This window comes from Mustela putorius, unplaced genomic scaffold (assembly GCF_011764305.1).
Source record: "Mustela putorius furo isolate JIRA1106 unplaced genomic scaffold, ASM1176430v1.1 tig00000596_pilon_pilon_pilon, whole genome shotgun sequence".
NCBI lineage: Eukaryota > Metazoa > Chordata > Mammalia > Carnivora > Mustelidae > Mustela > Mustela putorius.
The window spans coordinates 16,326,359-16,343,647 of NW_025421428.1; the positions used below are offsets into that span (position 1 = coordinate 16,326,359).

Sequence of the window (17,289 nt, forward strand, 5' to 3'; positions counted from 1 at the left end):
GCAGGAGGCGGGGCGTACCTGCGGCTCGCGGAGTCCGCGCGCTCCAACCGAGCGCCCCCTCGGTCGGGACCCCTTGCCGGCCTCCGAGGGGCGGGGGGCCCACATCCCCACGCGGGTCTCCGGGCCCTCGGCCCCCGGTGGTCCCGCCGGGCCCCTCAGGGGACCCGCACCGCCGTCGGCCTCGCCGGCCGCGCTCCGGCCCGGAAGCAGACACGGTCCGGCGGGTGTCCGCGCCGCCATGCCCTCTCGGGGAGACCTGGTGCGCGACTGGCACCGGGGCGTGCAGGCTGTGGCGCGCGGGGACTGGGGCTGCGCCCTCCGCCTCTTCTCGGGTGACCCGGAGCCGCCCGCCAGGATGTGCTTCAACGTGGGCTGCGTGCACCTGCTGGCCGGGGACCCGGAGGCCGCACTGCGGGTGAGCCAGGGGCTGACAGCCCGGCCCCCGGGCTTGGTCGAAGAGACCCCACCCCTTGGGGAGTGGCTCTGGGGAACCTTACTTACCGTGCCCTAGACCCAGCCGCAGGGGTGGGCCCCGGGACCCTTCTTCCTGACATCTGGGGATGCCCCACCCCGCCGTGTTCTGCCTCAGTGGACACCGAAGGCAGGTAGGAGCTGTGCAGTCGGGGGACCTCACCCTGAACTCGGGCATGATGGGGGGGCGGCCTCCCTCGCCGTCTCCTCCAGATGGTGACCCTGTGCCAGACTCTGTGGTCATGGGGAAGGACTGGGGTGCTGCTGGCTCAGGCGCTCATCGTGCTGATACCTAGAGATCGGCTGGAGGCTGGGTCCTGCTTGCAAGGGGCTTGCTGCCTCCCAGGGTGTAGAGTTTGGAACGGGGACTTCATCAGACACCTGTGGCAATGGGAAGGAGATGAGGTCTCTCTGGCTGGTACCCAGACCCCAGATCTAAGTACTCACCTTTTTCCCAGTCTCTTCCCCAAAATAGAACCAGGAGTTCAAGAGTGCACGTGGGCGTGAATACACAGCTCCTCTGCTGAGAGGGCAGCACAGAACCACTCTCTTCCCTTCAAACACTTGGTGTTCTTTAAAGTGATGTACATTCCCCAGGTGCATACAAAAATGCAGTAGCCCCGGCTTATCTCCCCGGTCCCCAAATGCCTCCAACAGAAGGAACCAGGATCCGGCAGTGTCTGAGGCAATCAGGCAGCTACCTGGAAAATGACACAAATGCAAGGAGAATTAGATGTTGTGGGAGAGCATCGACATCAGCATCTTGCAAAACTTGACCACAGGAGTGGGGGTGGGGGATACTGGGTAAAGGGTACCTGGGAGCTCCTCTGTCCTTTCTTGCGTCTGCATGTGAATCTACAGTTCTCAGCAACAATTTAAGTTTTATTTTTTTTAAGATTTTATTTATTTGACAGACAGAGACCACAAGCAGGCAGAGAGGCAGGCAGAGAGAGAGAGGGCGAAGCAGGCAGAGGCTTTAACCCACTGAGCCACCCAGGCACCCCAACAATTTAAGTTTGAAAGTGTTATCCAAGAAAGGGAGTACGGTCACCAGACACCAGGTAGCTCAGCCAATAGTAAATATAAGGTCAATCCATTTTTCACTTATTCATAAACTGTGATTTTTTTAAACAAGATTTTATTTATTTATTTCACAGAGAGAGATCACAAGCAGGCAGAGAGGCAGGCAGAGAGAGGGGGAAGCAGGCTCCCCGCTGAGCAGAGAGCCCCATGCGGAGCTCGATCCCAGGACCCTGCAATCATGACCTGAGCCGAAGGCAGAGGCTTTACCCCACTGAGCCACCCAGGCGCCCCTATAAACTGTGATTTAACTAGAGAGGGGACAGAGGTGGTGAGCAGAAGAATATGGTATTAAATCCTTGACCCTAAGAGAAGAGGGAAGACTGTTCAAAATCAACAAAATTAAGTAATAGCATGGGCACATTAGCCGGAAATATGGAGATTTCTAAAAGTAGGTGGAACGGCTACGATTAATAAAACTCTCTGAGGAGCAGGGCAGGGTGAGCGGGGTGTAGCCAGGGCCGCAGTCTGTGGGTAGGAACCCTATGTGACCTTGACTTGGCTGCTCTGTGTGGTAGAGTAGCAAACAAATGGGTCTCTCTGGCACTGAGTGGCCCTCCATATCAGTGCCTCCGCGTGTACTTTCAACCTTAGGTCAATCCCAGCTCTGTAGGAACCCACCCGTTTTCCCAGATTTGTAAGACTGTGGTGCCCCTCCTGTTACCCGTGTTTAACTGATGGTCGACCGACTGCGTTTGAATGAAGTTAAGGGAAAAACTGTACTTCACACACATACTAAGACTTTTGTGTTCTTCTTCTAATACTTTTTAAAAGATTTTATTTATTGGGGCACCTGGGTGGCTCAGTGGGTTAAAGCCTCTGCCTTCAGCTCAGGTCATGATCCCAGGGTCCTGGGATCGAGTCCTGCATCGGGCTCTCCGCTCGGCGGGGAGCCTGCTTCCTCCTCTCTCTCTCTCTGCCTGCCTCTCTGCCTGCTTGTGATCTCTGTCAAATAAATAAATAAAATCTTAAAATTTTTATTTATTTATTTATTTATTTGATAGAGAACATGAGCAGGGGGGAAGAGACAGAGGAAGAGGGAGAAGCCCACTCCCCACTGAGCCTGACGGGGCTCGATCCCAGGACCCCAGGAACATGACCTGACCCGAAAGCAGATGCTTAAACAGCTCAACCCCCCCAGGCACCCATCTTTCTGATTGTAATAGATAAGAAGTGTGTCATTCTGTATAAACGATCAGAAGTAAGATTTTAAAAAGGCAAAAATCTTAACGTAATCTGTGCCCCAGAGGTAACATTAATGTGCTGCCATTTCGCTTCGTCCTCATGGCAGACAGGTTGCTTTGGGACAACAGCTCACTGTGCTCTTTGCACTTCGGGGAATCAGGCTCATTCTGGTCGTGACACCAAGGCAGACTGAATGGTGATGCAGGTGCCCAGGCACAAGCTCTGGGGGCCCCAGGACAAGGGCAGGAAACTTCTGTCTGCTGCTGGCTGTCTGGGGGCCATGGAATTCCTTGGCCCCCGGCCACTGGTTATCTGCCTGGACTATGTCTGTGACACAGGAGTGATAGAATTGCAGACCTTGGCAATCTATGGGCATTTCTATCCCCAGGCACTTGACCAAGCGGTGACCAAGGACGCCTACATGGCTGTTGGCTTTTTCCAGCGAGGAGTGGCCAACTTCCAGCTGGAGCGGTGAGCACAGGGGCGCCTTGTTTCTTCTCCGACGGTCCTTTTTCTCTGCAAAGTCCATTCTTAGGCTCCTCCTCCCCCTCTCTCCCCACGGGTCACCTCTTCTTGCCAACCCCCTCCTCTGCAGCCCCAGGGAAGCCTGGAGAGGGCACTGTGCTCTTGCTGGAGCAGGACACGGGCAGGGCCACATGAGAAGGCTTGTCTCTGTGCTGAGGCTCTGAGCGCTTTCATAGGCGTCCCTTCCTCTGTTCCTCACCATTTATTTTTTGCTGTAGGAGGGATGGTGTGACCCATTCTGCAAACGGGGAACCCGAGAGCAGGGCTGCAGGAAGGGTGTGTCCCAGGACACAGAGGTGGTTGGGATCCTCAGTGCTTGCCTGGGCTCTGCACTGTGGTCCTTCCCAGAGAAGGAAACATTCTGTGGGACAAGCTCATCTTGCCCCTCCCCCACCCAGCCCCCAGGACAAGCCCCACAGATGGCTCCATGCCCAGCAGGCCTACTCTGGGGGTCCCTGCTTGCGGGAGATGGGGAGTCCAGCGGGGGCTGAGGAGCTTCCGGCAGGTCTCTGCAGAGGGAGGCCCGCAGGGAACGGGAGTCCTGAGAAGCAGGAGGGAAGTGCCCAGGGCTCTCTGCACAACCAGGGCTGAAGAGGGTCTGGGGTGTAAACAGGGACTCTAGGCAGGGAGTCAGTTTCCAGAAGGCAGAGCTGGATCAGAGCTGGTGTCATCTCACACCTCAGACATGGTGCCCTCTCCACCTCCCACAGTCACGTCTCTTGATGGATTCCTTGACCGGCTGGTTGGGACTTGAGTGCCTACTATGTGCTAGGATCTGGGTGGCCACCACTGCCCCCTAGCAGGTGTCCATGGAGCTGGAGGGGGTGGGGGGACAGGCTGGGGCAGGGCTTGGCCCTTTCCCTACAGCCGCTGAGGCCCCCGCCCACCCCCCACTGCCTGCAGGTTCCAGGAGGCCCTGACTGACTTCCGGCTGGCCTTGGCTCAGCTCAGGGGTAACACCGCCATCGACTACACACAGCTGGGCCTGCGGTTCAAGCTGAAGGCCTGGGAGGTGAGCTCGCGCCACACTTGTGCAGGGAGCTGGCCTCCAAGGCAAGGAAACAGCTGGGGGCCCTGGGGGTGCCCCTTTAGGCCTCTCCCTCTGGGTCCCATTGTCTTGTTACTGTCACAGGCGGGGCCATATTGACTGATATGCTCCCTCTGGCCTCAGACGCCCCACTACCCCTACTGACCACACTTTCACCCCAAGGAAGCTTAGGGGCAGAAGAGGTGGGAGGCCATCGGGAGAAGGTCTGGAGAGGGTCCGAGTCAGCAGAGAGAGGCCGGTGGGGTCAGAAGGACTCACGGCTTGCCTGTGGGCCCCCACCCTGGGCTCTCCGTGTGGCTGACACCAAGGGAGGGGGATCAAGAGGACACCCCCAGCACTCCCGGAAACATGCTGCGTTGGAGCCTTCTCCAAACCATCTGTACTGCAACCAACAGCTCGTGGGGAAGTCCCCGCGGGTGGGGTCCGCAGCCCCTCAGGTCCCCGGATCGGCCCAGGTCACAGAACAGTGCAGGGCGGGGTCTGGGGAGCGGGCCGGGCGGTGGCCCCCACCCAGCCGTGTGACAGCATCTCCAGAGGGTGGCCGCTGGCTCTGGGAGTGTGGTGGCCCCTGGCAGGCCATGGGGACAGACGCCGCGGGAAGAGCGGCTTGCTTTCTCTTGACAGAGGCCGAAGCGGCCGAGCACCCGCTGTCCCCGCAGCAGTGGAGGGGTCAGCGGGCCGGGGCGGCTTCCAGGGGCACCGGGCACCTTCGCTTCTGCGCCCAGCGCGTCCCGCCCGCGACGGCCTTAAGCCAGCCCGTCTTTTCTCGCTGGGTGGGCGTGAGGGAGGGGACAGGACGGAGAAAAGGCTCCGGGGACAGCACCCCGAGCAGGGCTCTGAGCAGGGCCGCACGCGTGGAAGGGGCCGCAAAAGGGGTCAGGCCGGATGCGGACAGGGGGTGAGGCGGGCGGGGAGGACGGTCGCAGAGCGCGCACCTCTGCCCCCGACGTAGGGAGCCGAGAAGCGCCGGAGCGACGAGCCGCTCCAGCGGGCGCCCGGGCAGTGAGGCTGCCCGCAGAGCCCGCCCCGCGTGACGGCCGCCTGCCGCCGCCGAGCCGGGCAGCCTCCGCTTCAGCCGGGGCTCCCCGAGGGCCCCGAGGTGCGGGCAGTGCTTGAGGCGCAGCGGGTCCCGAGAGCGGGCTGGGGGCGGGGCCGGGGGCGGGGAGGGGGCGGGACTGGAAGGAGGTTCGAGAAGGGTTGGGGGCGGGGCCAGGAGAGGGGCGGGGCGGGACTGGAAGGAGGTTCAGGAAGGTTTGGGGGCGGGGCCAGGAGAGGGGGCTGGGGGCGGGGTCAGGGACGGGCGGGGGCGGGACTGGAAGGAGGTGCAGGAGGGGTTGGGGGCGGGGCCAGGTCGTGGGGCTGGGGGCGGAGGCAGCAGTAGGACCTGGCGTGGGACTGGGGGCGTCGCCTGGTTTGGAATCCGGATCAGAGGCAGGCGAGGGGTGGAGGACAGAGGGGGAGGTTGAGGCCTGAAGGGCTGATGTAGGGGTGGGACCAGGGGTGCGGCCGGTGGAGGGGAGCGAAGTGAGGCTGTCATCTCCCACCTCCCTCCCAGGTGCTCTTCAACGTGGGGGCCGCACAGTGCCGGCTGGGACTCTGGGCTGAGGCCACCCGCAGCCTAGAGGAAGCCCTCTCGAAGGGGCCGGAGGGGGCCGGCGATGACCTGCACACCGCCCTGGGCCAGCTGCAGGTGAGGGGGGCAGGGGAGAGCAGGCCGCCCCACCTGTGAGCGCTGTTGGGCGCGAAGCCCACAGTCCCGGGATCCCATCTGCACAGGCTCCCAAGACCCAGTCCACGCGATGAAGGAATTTCTAGAGGGAGGTTCCCCGTGTGCCCGGGTGTGGGGGCTGGGGAGGGACTTCCCAGGTCCCCTGAGAAGTGGGTGGAGGGTCCCTGAGGCCACAGCCCTGGTCAGATGCTCAGGTCTGCCTTGGCCGGAACCCCTCCAGAAGCAGGTCCCCCTGCAGCCTCGGCAGGTCCCCAGGGGTGAGGTCTTTCGGCCCCACAGGCGGCACCTGGAGCATCTGGAACCAGTGGATTTCCTGGGCAAGGCCAAGGTAAGGGGGTGGCCTCTCACCTCCTGCGGCAGGGGCTTGGGGCCAGCAGCAGCCAGCAGGCACCGAGCTCACGGTGTGGTCTGTATCGTTACAAGGGCTTCAGTGGGCGGGAGGAGAGGGGGCCCGGGGCCACCCCCAAAACGGCAGAGTGCCTGAGCTTCCTGAGCCCTGTCTCCAAGTGGAGCTCACCGATCCTGGCCTCTCGGAACCGGGAGGCAGAGCCCCCAGTGGAGGCGGGCTGCAGGCGAGGGAGCTCATGGCTTTTCGGCAGTGCTCCCCGACTCCCTCCACCTCAGCCACACTCTCCTGGCCTCAGTTTCTCCCTGTGCTTTTCTGTCTCTTTGTCTCCCTGCATTTGTGCTCCAGAGAGTGAGATCCCAGTGAGGGCTGAGGTCGACTGGCCAGGGCCAGGCAGCACCACCCAAATCACAGAACACTGGGGAGCAGGGCTGGGGTTCAAGGAAGTGACTCCAGGGCTCACAAAGGAAAATTCACCTGGGTTCCAAGCTGGTGGCCCTTGCGTTAGCCTCAGCACCCACTGAGGTCACCAAGGGCCCACGTGCTGGTGTGACCAGGTACAGGGCTGGTGAGGTCATGTGCCCCAAACACCAGGGCTTTGCAGACATGGCTGGCAGGGGCCGGGCGGCTCTGAGCTGCGCGCATCTGTGAGTTTAGACTCTGTTTGTCACAGTACAAACTTCTAAGAAGTAAAGACATTTAAAAAAAGTTGTATTAAAAATAAGTTAAAAGGCGCGTGGCTGCCTTCTGCTTGGGTCAGGATCCCAGGGTCCTGAATTGAGTCCGGCATCGGGCTCCTTGCCCAGCAAGGGAGCCTGCTTCTGCCTCTGCCTCTCCCCTTGCTTGTGCTTATGCGCACACTTTCTCTTTCTCTCTGAGAAATACACAAATAAAATCTTCAAAATAAAATTTAAAATTGTCAGCACAGGGATTTTCCTTGATGAGATGCATTTTTTCTGCCTTCCAGCACCCACTGTGGTGGTCTGACCGCCCTTGGTCAGGCGTGGGCAGCCCCCCAGTCCCCGGCAGATGGGACCCTCAGGAGTGTGGTGTGGGCAGCAGGCGCTGGGAGTGGGCATCGCAGGGCCCCTAGCTCAGCTGTCCCTCTGCTGTCCCTCACCAGGTGGTCTCCTCTGCCATCCCCGATGACGAACATGAGGACAGCCAGCCTCAGCAGCCCCAGGTGGGCGGGTCGTCTCCCAGCCAGCCCAGACTTGTCACCTGTCATCTGCAGGCCTGGGCATTTCAGACCTTTGTCCTGGGAAGGGAAGGAGCTACCCTGAGCTCTCAGGGGCCCCCAACATCCCTCTGATCTGAAGTTGGGAGTGACAGGCCTGTTGAGTGTGAGAGTCTCACCCGGGGAAGGCAGTGCCGGGGCTCCCTGCCCTGGCGCTGCCCCTGGGGACCTGCCTCCTGAGAGAGCGCGCTGTTCTGTGCCCACAGGTTCGGGGTGCGGATGCCGAAGGCAGACCTGGAGCCGCCCCACGGTAGGAAGGAGCGGGTCTCCTCTCCGCGTGCGTGTTTCTCTGGTTGGGGCAGGAGTAAGGCCTGCATCGTGGCCCCTGAGGCCAGGGAAGAGCCTCTCTCAGCCCTCCCCGCACCCCCTCTGTCCAGAGGCCCTAGGTTTAGTCTGTCTGGAGCCTGTCCTGCTGCAGGATGAAGAGCCCTGTGCCCCCTTCCCACAGAACCGTCACTCAGGCCTCGGTGGGCACCAGAGGGGAGTTGAGACGTCAGGTCGCCACGACCCCACACAGCTCAGAACCGAGGGGCTCAAGGAGGGGGCTGCTGGGTTGTGGGTCGGCATTGCCAGACCAGACCCTTCCAGGTGGGGCCATCCCAGCTCAACGTCACACAGGGTGTGGGGACATCGAGCAGGCCCCCACCCAGGGCCACAGCCCCTCATCTCCACACTCGGGGTTCCTCTCAGGCTGTGTTGGGAGGGAACAAGCACAAGCTGGGCCAGTCCTGACAATGAGGGCTCCCCCTGCCCCCCAGGGCCAGAGACTCCGGCCCCTGCAGAACGGCCAGCCCCTGCGGTCCCAGGATGCCTCCTGAGGCAGAGACAGAGGTCGGCTCGGGACGGGGGGTACCGGTGAGTGAGTGGGTGGGTGAGTGAGCCCAGGCCCGGTGTTGGGGGGGTGCGGGGGCCACAGTGCTGGCAGGACACCCCCACCGGGCAGTATGGGCTCCAGGCCTGTGGGGACCTGGTTCCTGCCCGGAACGCACTCCCATCCAGCCTGGACTTACGGCTTCCTGCTGACCAGCTGATTCCCCGGCCACACACCTCACCACTGGGTCTGCTGCAGCGAGCCCCAGGCCGGGGAAAGCTGCCTGGACCTCAGGGGCCCCCACCCCTGGCCCCCGCTCCCAGCCTGTGGCTTTTCCTGCAGAGGCCCCGTGTGGAGCAGGTCGGCAGACAGGTTCCTCCAGGTAAGGACCCCCTGAGCCGCATGTGGTAGGCAGAGGCCGTGGTGGTGGGAGTCCTGGGCAGGCGTCTGGGGAGCTGGGAGCAGCCTCTTCGCCCCCGAGGGAGGCAGCTGGCTACCTTGGGCCTCCCAGCCGGGGTGTGGGCCACCTGAGCCCCTGCTCTGTCACCCTCCACAGGGCTACCAGTGGCCGGGGAGCCAGACTCCCGCCCTTCAGAGGATCCCTTGGGTGCTGGGGTAAGAGGCACAGGCCTTCATGTCACCCCCACTTTTCAGGGATTTGGGGTCCAGAGACTAGGCCCTGGGGACCCCAGCCCCTCCCACCCTCGTGGCTCAAAGGCCACCCCAGCCGGTCTTTGGGCATGCAGAGCTGGGGCTTCGTGAGCGGACACTGCCTTGCTGCTCTGCCCCAGGGAGCGGCCATGGAGGAACCTGCGTCCTTGGTGACCGTCACTGCGCAGTGTGCCTTCACCCTGGCCCTGAGGGTCCCGAGAGGAGTGGACCTGGCCGGCCTGCGGGGCCTGCTGAGCCAAGCCCTCGGTCGCCAGGCCCAGCGTGCGCAGCTCAGGTGAGCAGGCCGGCCAGGGGCGGCCCTGCAGGCGTCAGAGGTCAGCGCCCGCCAGGAGCACGCCCCGCCCACTCGATGCCACTCTGAGGAGTCTCTTTGCAGTTACCAAGACCCCAGCAACAAGGGGCGCTGGGTCCCCCTCCCCGGGGAGGAGGCACTGCAGAGGGCCTGGCGGGACGCGGCGGCCGGCACTGGGGTTCTGCAGCTTCAGTGCCGGGTGAGCCTCCGGAGGACGTGGGTGGCCGGGGGGTGGCACGAGGGACCCCAGGGCCCTTCTGCAGCCCTGCCCACCCTGCGCCCCCTCCTCCAGCCACAGGGAGCAGGCGGCCGAGCTGCCCTCTACCAGGTGGTGGCCCAGCACAGCTACTGTGCCCGGGGGCCCGAGGACCTGGCCCTGCAGCGGGGGGACGTCGTGGACGTCCTGTGTGAAGGTCAGTGGGCCGCTGGGGCATGAGGAGATGGTGTGAGCTCACACTGCCTGACGCGCTCTGAGGGACCCTGACCCCCTCATGCACAGTGGACCAAGCCTGGCTGGAGGGTCACTGTGGTGGCCACGTCGGCATCTTCCCCAAGTGCTTTGTGGTCCCGGCTGGACAGGACGTGTGAGGAGCCCAACACCCCGCGCAGAGCCCCAGTGAAGAAATCAGCTGTGCCATGACAAGGAGGGTTTTAATAAAGCCGTCTCCCCCGCCCCACGGAGGTGTGTTCTGTAATCTGGGCTTGTCCACCGGGCTGGCTGACGAAGGCTTCCAGGGTAGGGGTGGGGCTGCCACTCCAGGAGGAGCTGCGGAGTCCGGAGACTGTCCCTCTGGCCGGGAAACAGCAGGGGTCCCGCCAGCTCTGCTGCTCCTAGACCTCCCACGGCCGGCCTGGGAGCCCTCTTGTTCCCGCAGTCACTCCCCGTTCCGGGCTTGAGCAGCCTCATGTCCCACAACACCACAGATCGCACAGCCCTGAGTGCTGCGGGGCCCTGTGTCCCAGCGTTTGTGCAGGAGGTCACCTGCCGTCCTGGGAAGCGCGGTGGAGAAGGGAACCTGGGGGGGCCAGGATGCGGAGGCCACAATACAACCCGCTTGGCCAGAATGACCCTGAGGGCTGGGTGGGGCCATCTGACCATGGGGCCAGAGCCCGCGACACAGGGAGACCCAGCAGGGCTCATGGGAAGGCTCTGGCCCATGCAGCCGTCCAGGCTGGGGCAGCCCCCTACCCCCGCGCCCCACCAATGCCAGGGGGCAGCCCAGCTCAGCCCCGGGGCCAGAGGAGGTGGACGGCGGTGGCCCCGAGGGTAGCCACGACAGTCAGCACGGCGAAGACGACTCCAGCCGCCCAGACGCCGTAGCTCTCTGCCCGCCAGCGGGCGGGCAGCTGAGCTGGGATCATGCTGGTCAGGTTCAGCGTGTAGCCCAGCGTCCAGCCGATATCCATGCCGCCCAACTGTGGGACAGGCAGACCGGTCAGGGCTGTGGCCGCTGCCCCAGAGTCCCCAACCGCCCCCCTTGCCTTGTGTCGGATGGCCTCACCCCGGGAGGTGGTCACCTGCTTCCGGAACTCAATGCTGGACCAGGTGTCCTCCCTGAACCCATAGCCCTCGAGCAGCAGCGTGAGTATGTACAGGCCCGAGGCACAGTAGTCACGAAGCCAGTGGTCCTGCCCGGGCGAGCTTGCCTCTACCTGGGGGCCCGGTAGGCGAGGAGCCAGGTGACACCCCCTCTCCCGGCCCACCAGAGGCAGGTCCCACCCAAGGATGGGCCCCTGGGTCCCCTGCCTGGGTCTTCCCTTCCCTGGGCATCCCCCAGCCCTGCTGGCCACACCCCGTGGGGTACGGTCCTGCCGAGGCCCAGCCTGCGGAGGTCGGTGCCTGGGGCAGCGGCAGCCCAGAGTGCTGGGCAGCGCTGGTGGGGACGGGTGGTCCCAGGTCCCATCCACCTGCTTCCAGGGCCTCTGGCAGAACTCCCAGACAGTGGCGTTGACGGTGGCCAGTGGCTGCTTGGAGGTGACGTTCAGGAAGTGGAAGGTGTAGTAGAAGTTGGAGAAGGCCTGGGCCGGGGAAGGAAGCTGGGTGTGCCTGCCCGGGGTGACACCTGGGTCTGCTGGGGTCAGAGGAGCCCCAGCACCAACCAGGCAAAGTGTCTGCCCCCCCCACCTGGAGACCCAGAGTACCCCACCCATCCAGGGCTCGCCCTAGGCCTGCCTGGCATCAGGCCTCTGGGGCTCCAGCAGGGGGCTGGGAGCCCGGGGAGGACAGTGTGGAGGGCTCCCACTCACGTAGAACTGGCCCCGCACGGGGGGCTGGTAGACCCCATTGAAGGCACAGTGTCCTCGGCCCTCGCAGCTGGAGAAGTTGAAGAGGCCCCGGATAGCAGAGACGCAGGCCCCAGGGTTCCCTGTTCCCTCCACAGTGAGGTTCCAGGCCAGGCCTGGGGGGGGTGTGGTGTGGACACAGGGTGACTCATATAGGGTCGCTGGGGACAGCGTGGCCCAGTAGCCACTGTGGTAGCACGGATGGCGGATCAGGGGGCCGGGGCTGCTCTGCAGGAGGACAGGGAGGGGGCCTTGAGCCCAGCCCAGGGCCACAGGCATCTCACCGCCCCTCTCCCTCCTCTGGGGGCCCAGCTGACCTGCAGCAGCTGAGCCAGGAGCCTGGTCAGCATCTGGTCACGCCCGAAACAGAGGTAGCTGTGGGTGTAGACGCTGTGCTCAGAGCCGTAGAGGTGGAAGGTGGCCTGGGTGCTCTTGTCCAGTATGGGGCCTCCGGGCACAAAGGTGATCTGGGTGGAGGCCCCACCCATGTCCAGGGCGCCCACCAGGGGCCCCTCCAGAGGCCGGATCCATTCTCCAGAGAAGGAATACTGAGGACAGACAGGAAGCACCGAGTCCTGAAAACAGCCTCATGGACCCCCAGCCCCTCGTCACCCAGCCCCCACCGCAGGCTGCCCGTGGCACCTTGACCAGCATGCCCAGGACGTAGTTGATGGTAATCCAACCTAAGGCACCTTCATCCCGTCCAGCCAGGATCTCAGCACCCCAGAAGTCCAGGGGAGACCGGCCCAGGACCCGACTGATCGCCACGAGGATGTCTCCCGCCTGGGAGCTGTTCTTCTGGCTGGGCAGAAAGGGCCGGCTGCCGAAGCTGGCGGGACACCCGCAGCCCGCCACCCTGCCACCAGCCCTCGGTGTCCACACCGCCGTACTCCCAGCCGCTCCTCCTGGACGTGCCCCCAGCTGGCCCACCTCACCTGAGCAGCCTCATGCCAGCTGTGGCCCCAAGGAACACAGGCGTTTCCCGACGCCGAGCCTCCGGGATCAGCGCCAGCGCCTCCTCCAGGCAGTCCTCCAGGCTCTCGCCAGCCTGGGCAGGATCCAAGGCATAGGAGGAGATTCCAGGCCCTGAAACACAGCATCTCAGGACGCGGCTCCAGGCCTGAGGGCCGGCTGGGCTGGGAGGGCCCGCGGTGCAGAGGCCCGTGTCCCCCCAGGAGATACGAGCATGCCCTCGCCACTGGGACCTTTGAGTGGGATCTTGTTCGGAAAACAGGTTTCTGCCGATGTAATTAAGTTAAGGATCTTGAGATGAGCTCAACCTGGATTCCTTGGGTGGGCCCTAAACTCGATGGTCCTGGTCCTTCGTGAGAGAGGAGAGAAGGCGTTGAGACTCTCGAGGAAGAAGGCTGCCGGCACCGGAGTGAGAGGTTGGGGTGACGGGACCGCGAGCCCGGGAATGCCCGGAGCCTCCGGAAGATGCAGGGGCAGCAAGGCCTGTGCAGGCGCACGCGGACCCTGGTCCAGGACCTCCTTGGTCAGCTGGGCCACCTGGGGTAAGTCATTCAACCACTCTGAGCCGCTTTTCCTTTAGGCCGATTGGCTGATATGCTACGGGTTTAAGTGTTGCCCCCACCTCACTCCAGCCCGAGCCGCCCCCACCTCACTCCAGCCCGAGCCGCCCCCAGAGCGCAGCCGGCGGGGACTCCGACCCAGCCCTCCCACCAAGGACCTAGCTGCCGACTGACCTTTCACCTGGCAGGCCAGGGCCTGGCTGACCACACCTGTGTTATTCTGCTTGTCTGCCGGCCACTGGTACACAAAGACGGACGTGTGGGAGGACCCGGCGTCAAACACGACCCCAAACTGAGGGTGACAGCAAGGTCAGGAGGGCGTGGGCCGGCCAGCATCCGCCCAGCCCCGCCTCCCCCTGCTCAGGGCCTGGCGCCTACCTTGATCTCTGCAGGCAAGAGGACACTGGTGGCCTCCACCAGGACGAGAATGAGCGTGGTGAGGCCTGAGGCCACCGCAGCCCCCTGCAGGGCCGCCAGGACCCGCTTCTTCCAGGTCAGCCCCATGAGGGGCCGGCACCTGCAGGGGAGGCAGCAGGCGCACCCAGACTCCATGGTTGCAGACACGGCCACCTGGAGAGGCGCCCAGTCTTCGCTGGGACACTGAACTCCCTGCTGGGTCAGGGGGCAGGGCCGCAGACCACACACTAGGAGCCAGGCCTGCCCAGGGGACTGTGGGCTGCAGAGGGGCTGGGGCCCAGGAAGGCAGCAGGGCTAGCCCAAGACACACACAGCTAGTGGCGATGGGGCCCAGAAGAGCCCCGTCCCCATGCCGCATCGGGGACCGGCGCAGCTACGCCCCACCTCCTCCTCCCGCAGCCCTGCTCCCCCTGCCCTCCCAGGAAAAGGAGCCCCTGCCTGGCAGGTCAGATCCCGACTGAAGTCGGGGAACCCAGAACCCTCCCTTGGCCGCCGGCCTGCCGCCCGCTCTGTGGCTCAGGGCACTGTGTTCCCTCTGGGAGCGCCGAGGGCAGGCCTGAGCCATGGGGACAGGTGACCAGCTGGATGGCTGCTTCCTGCCAGGCCACCTCACGTGGGCTCTAGAGAGTGAGGTCGGCAGGGCCCCGAGAAGCACATTTTCTTGATGCAAAAGGACCTGAGATCATGGGGTTCTTAACAAAGACACCGGTTTTTATTTGAAAACCCAAGCTCTTTCTCTAATCTGATTTTATGCTGGCTCCAGACAGGCTCTGGGCAGCGGGCCAAGGCAGAGCTGGGAGTGCAGGCCACGCAGGGTCCCCGTAGGGCCTGCTGCAGGCCTCAAACGTCCCCGAACAGGGCCGCACCTGCAACAGTGCGGAGCCTCCGCGCCGCGGCCCACGGGAGACTGCGCGCCGCGGCCCACGGGAGACTGCGCGCCGCGGCCCACGGGAGACCGCGCCCCGCAGCCCACTGGCAGCCTCACAAACACACACGCGCTCTGGGACAGGCTGTGGGGCTCAGGCCCCACTCCGAGGCTGGGAGGCAGCAACTCCGAGGCTTGGTGACCTGTCTGAGCCGGTCAGTCCAGCCCTGAGGGGCCCCAGCCTGTGCCCCCAACCAGCACCCAGGGCATGGCAGGGCTCAGGACACTGGAACCCCACCCCATGACCCCATCTCCAAGGAATATAGCACTGTGAGACGCCCAGCCTGGACCCCCAGCGGGTGGTCAAGGAGGGTGGGTACACTCTCCGTGGTGAGAACACCCCCCCCAGACCAGGACTGGTCAGCACCCCCCAGACCAGGACAGCCCCCCCCAGACCAGGACAGCCCCTCCCTGACCAGGACAGCCCCTCCCTGACCAGGACAGCCCCCCCCAGACCAGGACAGCCCCTCCCTGACCAGGACAGCCCCCCCCAGACCAGGACAGCCCCTCCCTGACCAGGACAGCCCCTCCCTGACCAGGACAGCCCCCCCCAGACCAGGACAGCCCCTCCCTGACCAGGACAGCCCCTCCCTGACCAGGACAGCCCCCCCAGACCAGGACAGCCCCCCCGACTAAGAGCGGCCCCTCACCTGGGCTGCCGGGCAGCCGGCGGCAGCAAGGAGAGAGCCGGACTGCGGTCGCTCAGGCGCCTGCCAGGTGTTTTCCTTCCTTTTCTTCCCCCTCAGCGAGTCACCACCCACCTGCACCTGGACCTCACCGGGCAGGTGACGGAGTCTGGGCAAGGGATCCCCTGTGAGCCGGTCCTGCCCACCCCCAGTTCACAGACGGCCAACAGCGGTTCAGGGGGTGTCGAGCTCAGGCCCCTGCCGGGGAGCCACCCCCTACTACCTAGGGTCGCGCTCTGCGCCTCCCCCACCCGGGGTCATCCCCTCTCCTGTGGCCCCATGTGGAGTGCCCAGGTGGGCCCCCACCCTCCCAAAAGCTAAGCAGACTTTGCCCTTGAACCCTGCCCTCTCCCCACCGGAAGCCGGTTCCAGGCAGGCCGGAGTCTGGTGACCTAAGGCTTGGCTAGAGCAAAGGCTGGAGGACGCAGGACACTGAGACGTGGCTCCCGAGGGCGGCTGTCTTCAGTTGTTCCAAGCGAACGATAAAATTGCCCCATTTTTGTGCCCAGGTATAGACTCCCAGGAACACCACCAGTCAGAATTACCCGGCATCCATCCTGTGCCCCCGGGGGTCGCGCCATGCCCCTGCCAGCCCCACTGTCGATGGCTTCTGGTCACCGTTCCCTCTGGGGAAAAGGGCCTGGGGATGGGGAGAGCCTGGCTTCCCCAACGCAGGGGGAAGCATGAGGCCTGGCAGCCACCGCCGACGCCCCAGTGCCTCCTCCGGCCCGCGTCAGTCCCGGTCAATCCGTATAGACCTGCCTCAGTGTGCATGGCCTGCCCCTGTCAAAGGCATCTGGGGCTTCCTGATCTGGCTGCAAGGAGTGGCCGGGAACCTCGGCGCCTGGGTCTCACCTGGGGACAGACCACTGAGAGTGTGCCCAGGTCATGTCTCACTGGGTTCGAAACTGCCGGTTTCTGGGGCGACACCCAGCTTCCCCGCACTCTCCCTGGCATTTGATGTCACGGTTTCTAATTTTGGCCCATCTGATGGGTGCACAGTGAAACTTCATTACGGTTTTAACTTGCACCCATGGCCCGGTGCTGGACACCTTCCCACCGCCGATTTGCGCACATATACCCTCCCTGATGAAGTGTCACGTTCTGCCCATGTTAAAATCGGATTGTTTGAGTTCTTCATGTTAAGTCCAGGGTGTCCTGTAGAGGTGGCGTCCAGGCCGACGGGCTTGAGCAGCCCCTGGCTGAGCACAGCCAAGCCCATCAGGAGACCCCCCTCAAAATATCCGTGGGCCGAACTGCCCAACGGGCTGCTCACAAGCAGGCACCGGTACCAAACACGGGAGAATTCTGTGTGCGGCCCGACCTCCCGGCAGCCCTCACTGCGGCCGCGGGCCGGACGGCCTCCCTTGCCGCGGGGTCAGGAGGACTCGTGTGCCTCCTGCTCCACCGGCTTCCACCCTGGCGGGCAGCCCCACGTTTGGGCCCCATCCGGTCGGGAGAGATACCACGTTTAGAACACGTATTCTGGATCTAACCCCCTGTCATGTATGTGTTTGCAAATTTTTTCTCTGGGTCTGTAGCTGGTCTTTTCATTTTGTTAACGGTGCATCTCACAGAGGAAAATTTTGAATTCCTGATGAAATGTGGTTTATAGATGTATTCTCCGGCGGACGGCTCCTTTCACGTCATTGCTGGGACCTTCTCACCTAACAGCAGGCCTTGACGGTTTCTTTTTCCTGAAAGCTTTTGGTCCCATGATGTGCGTTTAGAGCTACAGCGCGTCTAATCTTCGTGGGAGACGCGTGGCTTAGGTCAAGGCTCACGTCCCATCGCTGCCGCTGTCGCTGAACTCTCGCGCACCTTGGCACAGTGGTCCCCTGTGTGGGCCTGTGGCCACCTCCGCCTGCGCCCGTGCTGACCGCGGCCACCCTCGTGGGCCTTGCTGTGGCGCACCCAGAGCCCCCCACACCCCGCTTTGTTTGTTTTTTAAGATTTTATTTACTTATCTGACACAGAGAGAGAGGTCACAAGTGGGCAGAGAGGCAGGCAGTTGGGCAGGCAGAGATGGGGGGTGGGGAAGCAGGGTCCC

The 17,289-nt window shown here is 63.6% G+C and overlaps 3 protein-coding genes across 12 annotated transcripts in view; 2 read left to right on the forward strand and 1 right to left on the reverse strand.

Moving 5' to 3' along the window:
- On the forward strand, positions 1–10,073 carry NOXA1 (NADPH oxidase activator 1). 8 transcript variants are annotated; one of them, XM_004780830.3, is made up of 14 exons: positions 1–415; positions 3,125–3,207; positions 4,165–4,273; positions 5,865–5,999; positions 6,259–6,366; positions 7,508–7,567; positions 7,828–7,871; positions 8,380–8,476; positions 8,649–8,814; positions 8,989–9,047; positions 9,224–9,378; positions 9,481–9,595; positions 9,689–9,809; positions 9,896–10,073. In XM_004780830.3, exons 1-14 carry the CDS (start codon positions 239–241, stop codon positions 9,982–9,984), a joined length of 1,518 nt encoding a protein of 505 aa, XP_004780887.1. In that variant the 5' UTR covers positions 1–238; the 3' UTR covers positions 9,985–10,073. The 8 variants fall into 8 exon arrangements, with proteins under 8 accessions (XP_004780887.1, XP_004780888.1, XP_004780890.1 ...); XM_004780831.3 differs by having other exon boundaries at positions 6,277–6,366; XM_004780832.3 differs by having other exon boundaries at positions 2–415; positions 8,691–8,814.
- Positions 10,029–15,587, reverse strand: ENTPD8 (ectonucleoside triphosphate diphosphohydrolase 8). 3 transcript variants are annotated; one of them, XM_013050164.2, is made up of 10 exons: positions 15,204–15,587; positions 13,590–13,728; positions 13,386–13,503; positions 12,615–12,765; positions 12,322–12,481; positions 11,997–12,227; positions 11,644–11,907; positions 11,305–11,415; positions 10,915–11,049; positions 10,029–10,812 (listed from the first exon to the last, which is right to left on the reverse strand). In XM_013050164.2, the coding sequence occupies exons 2-10, from the start codon at positions 13,713–13,715 to the stop codon at positions 10,621–10,623; spliced, it is 1,488 nt and encodes a 495-aa protein (XP_012905618.1). In that variant the 5' UTR covers positions 13,716–13,728; positions 15,204–15,587; the 3' UTR covers positions 10,029–10,620. The 3 variants fall into 3 exon arrangements, 2 of the variants coding, with proteins under 2 accessions (XP_012905618.1, XP_004780883.1); XM_004780826.3 differs by lacking the exon at positions 15,204–15,587 and having other exon boundaries at positions 13,590–14,996; XR_006607485.1 differs by lacking the exon at positions 15,204–15,587 and having other exon boundaries at positions 10,721–10,812; positions 11,305–11,443; positions 13,590–14,999.
- The window catches only part of LOC123392826 (collagen alpha-1(III) chain-like), a 12,192-nt gene continuing 8,854 nt past the window's right edge, over positions 13,952–17,289 (forward strand). The window contains exon 1 of the mRNA XM_045082926.1: positions 13,952–14,073. Within this exon, the coding sequence (XP_044938861.1) occupies positions 13,952–14,073 (122 nt within the window). The remainder of the gene's footprint in view (positions 14,074–17,289) is intronic.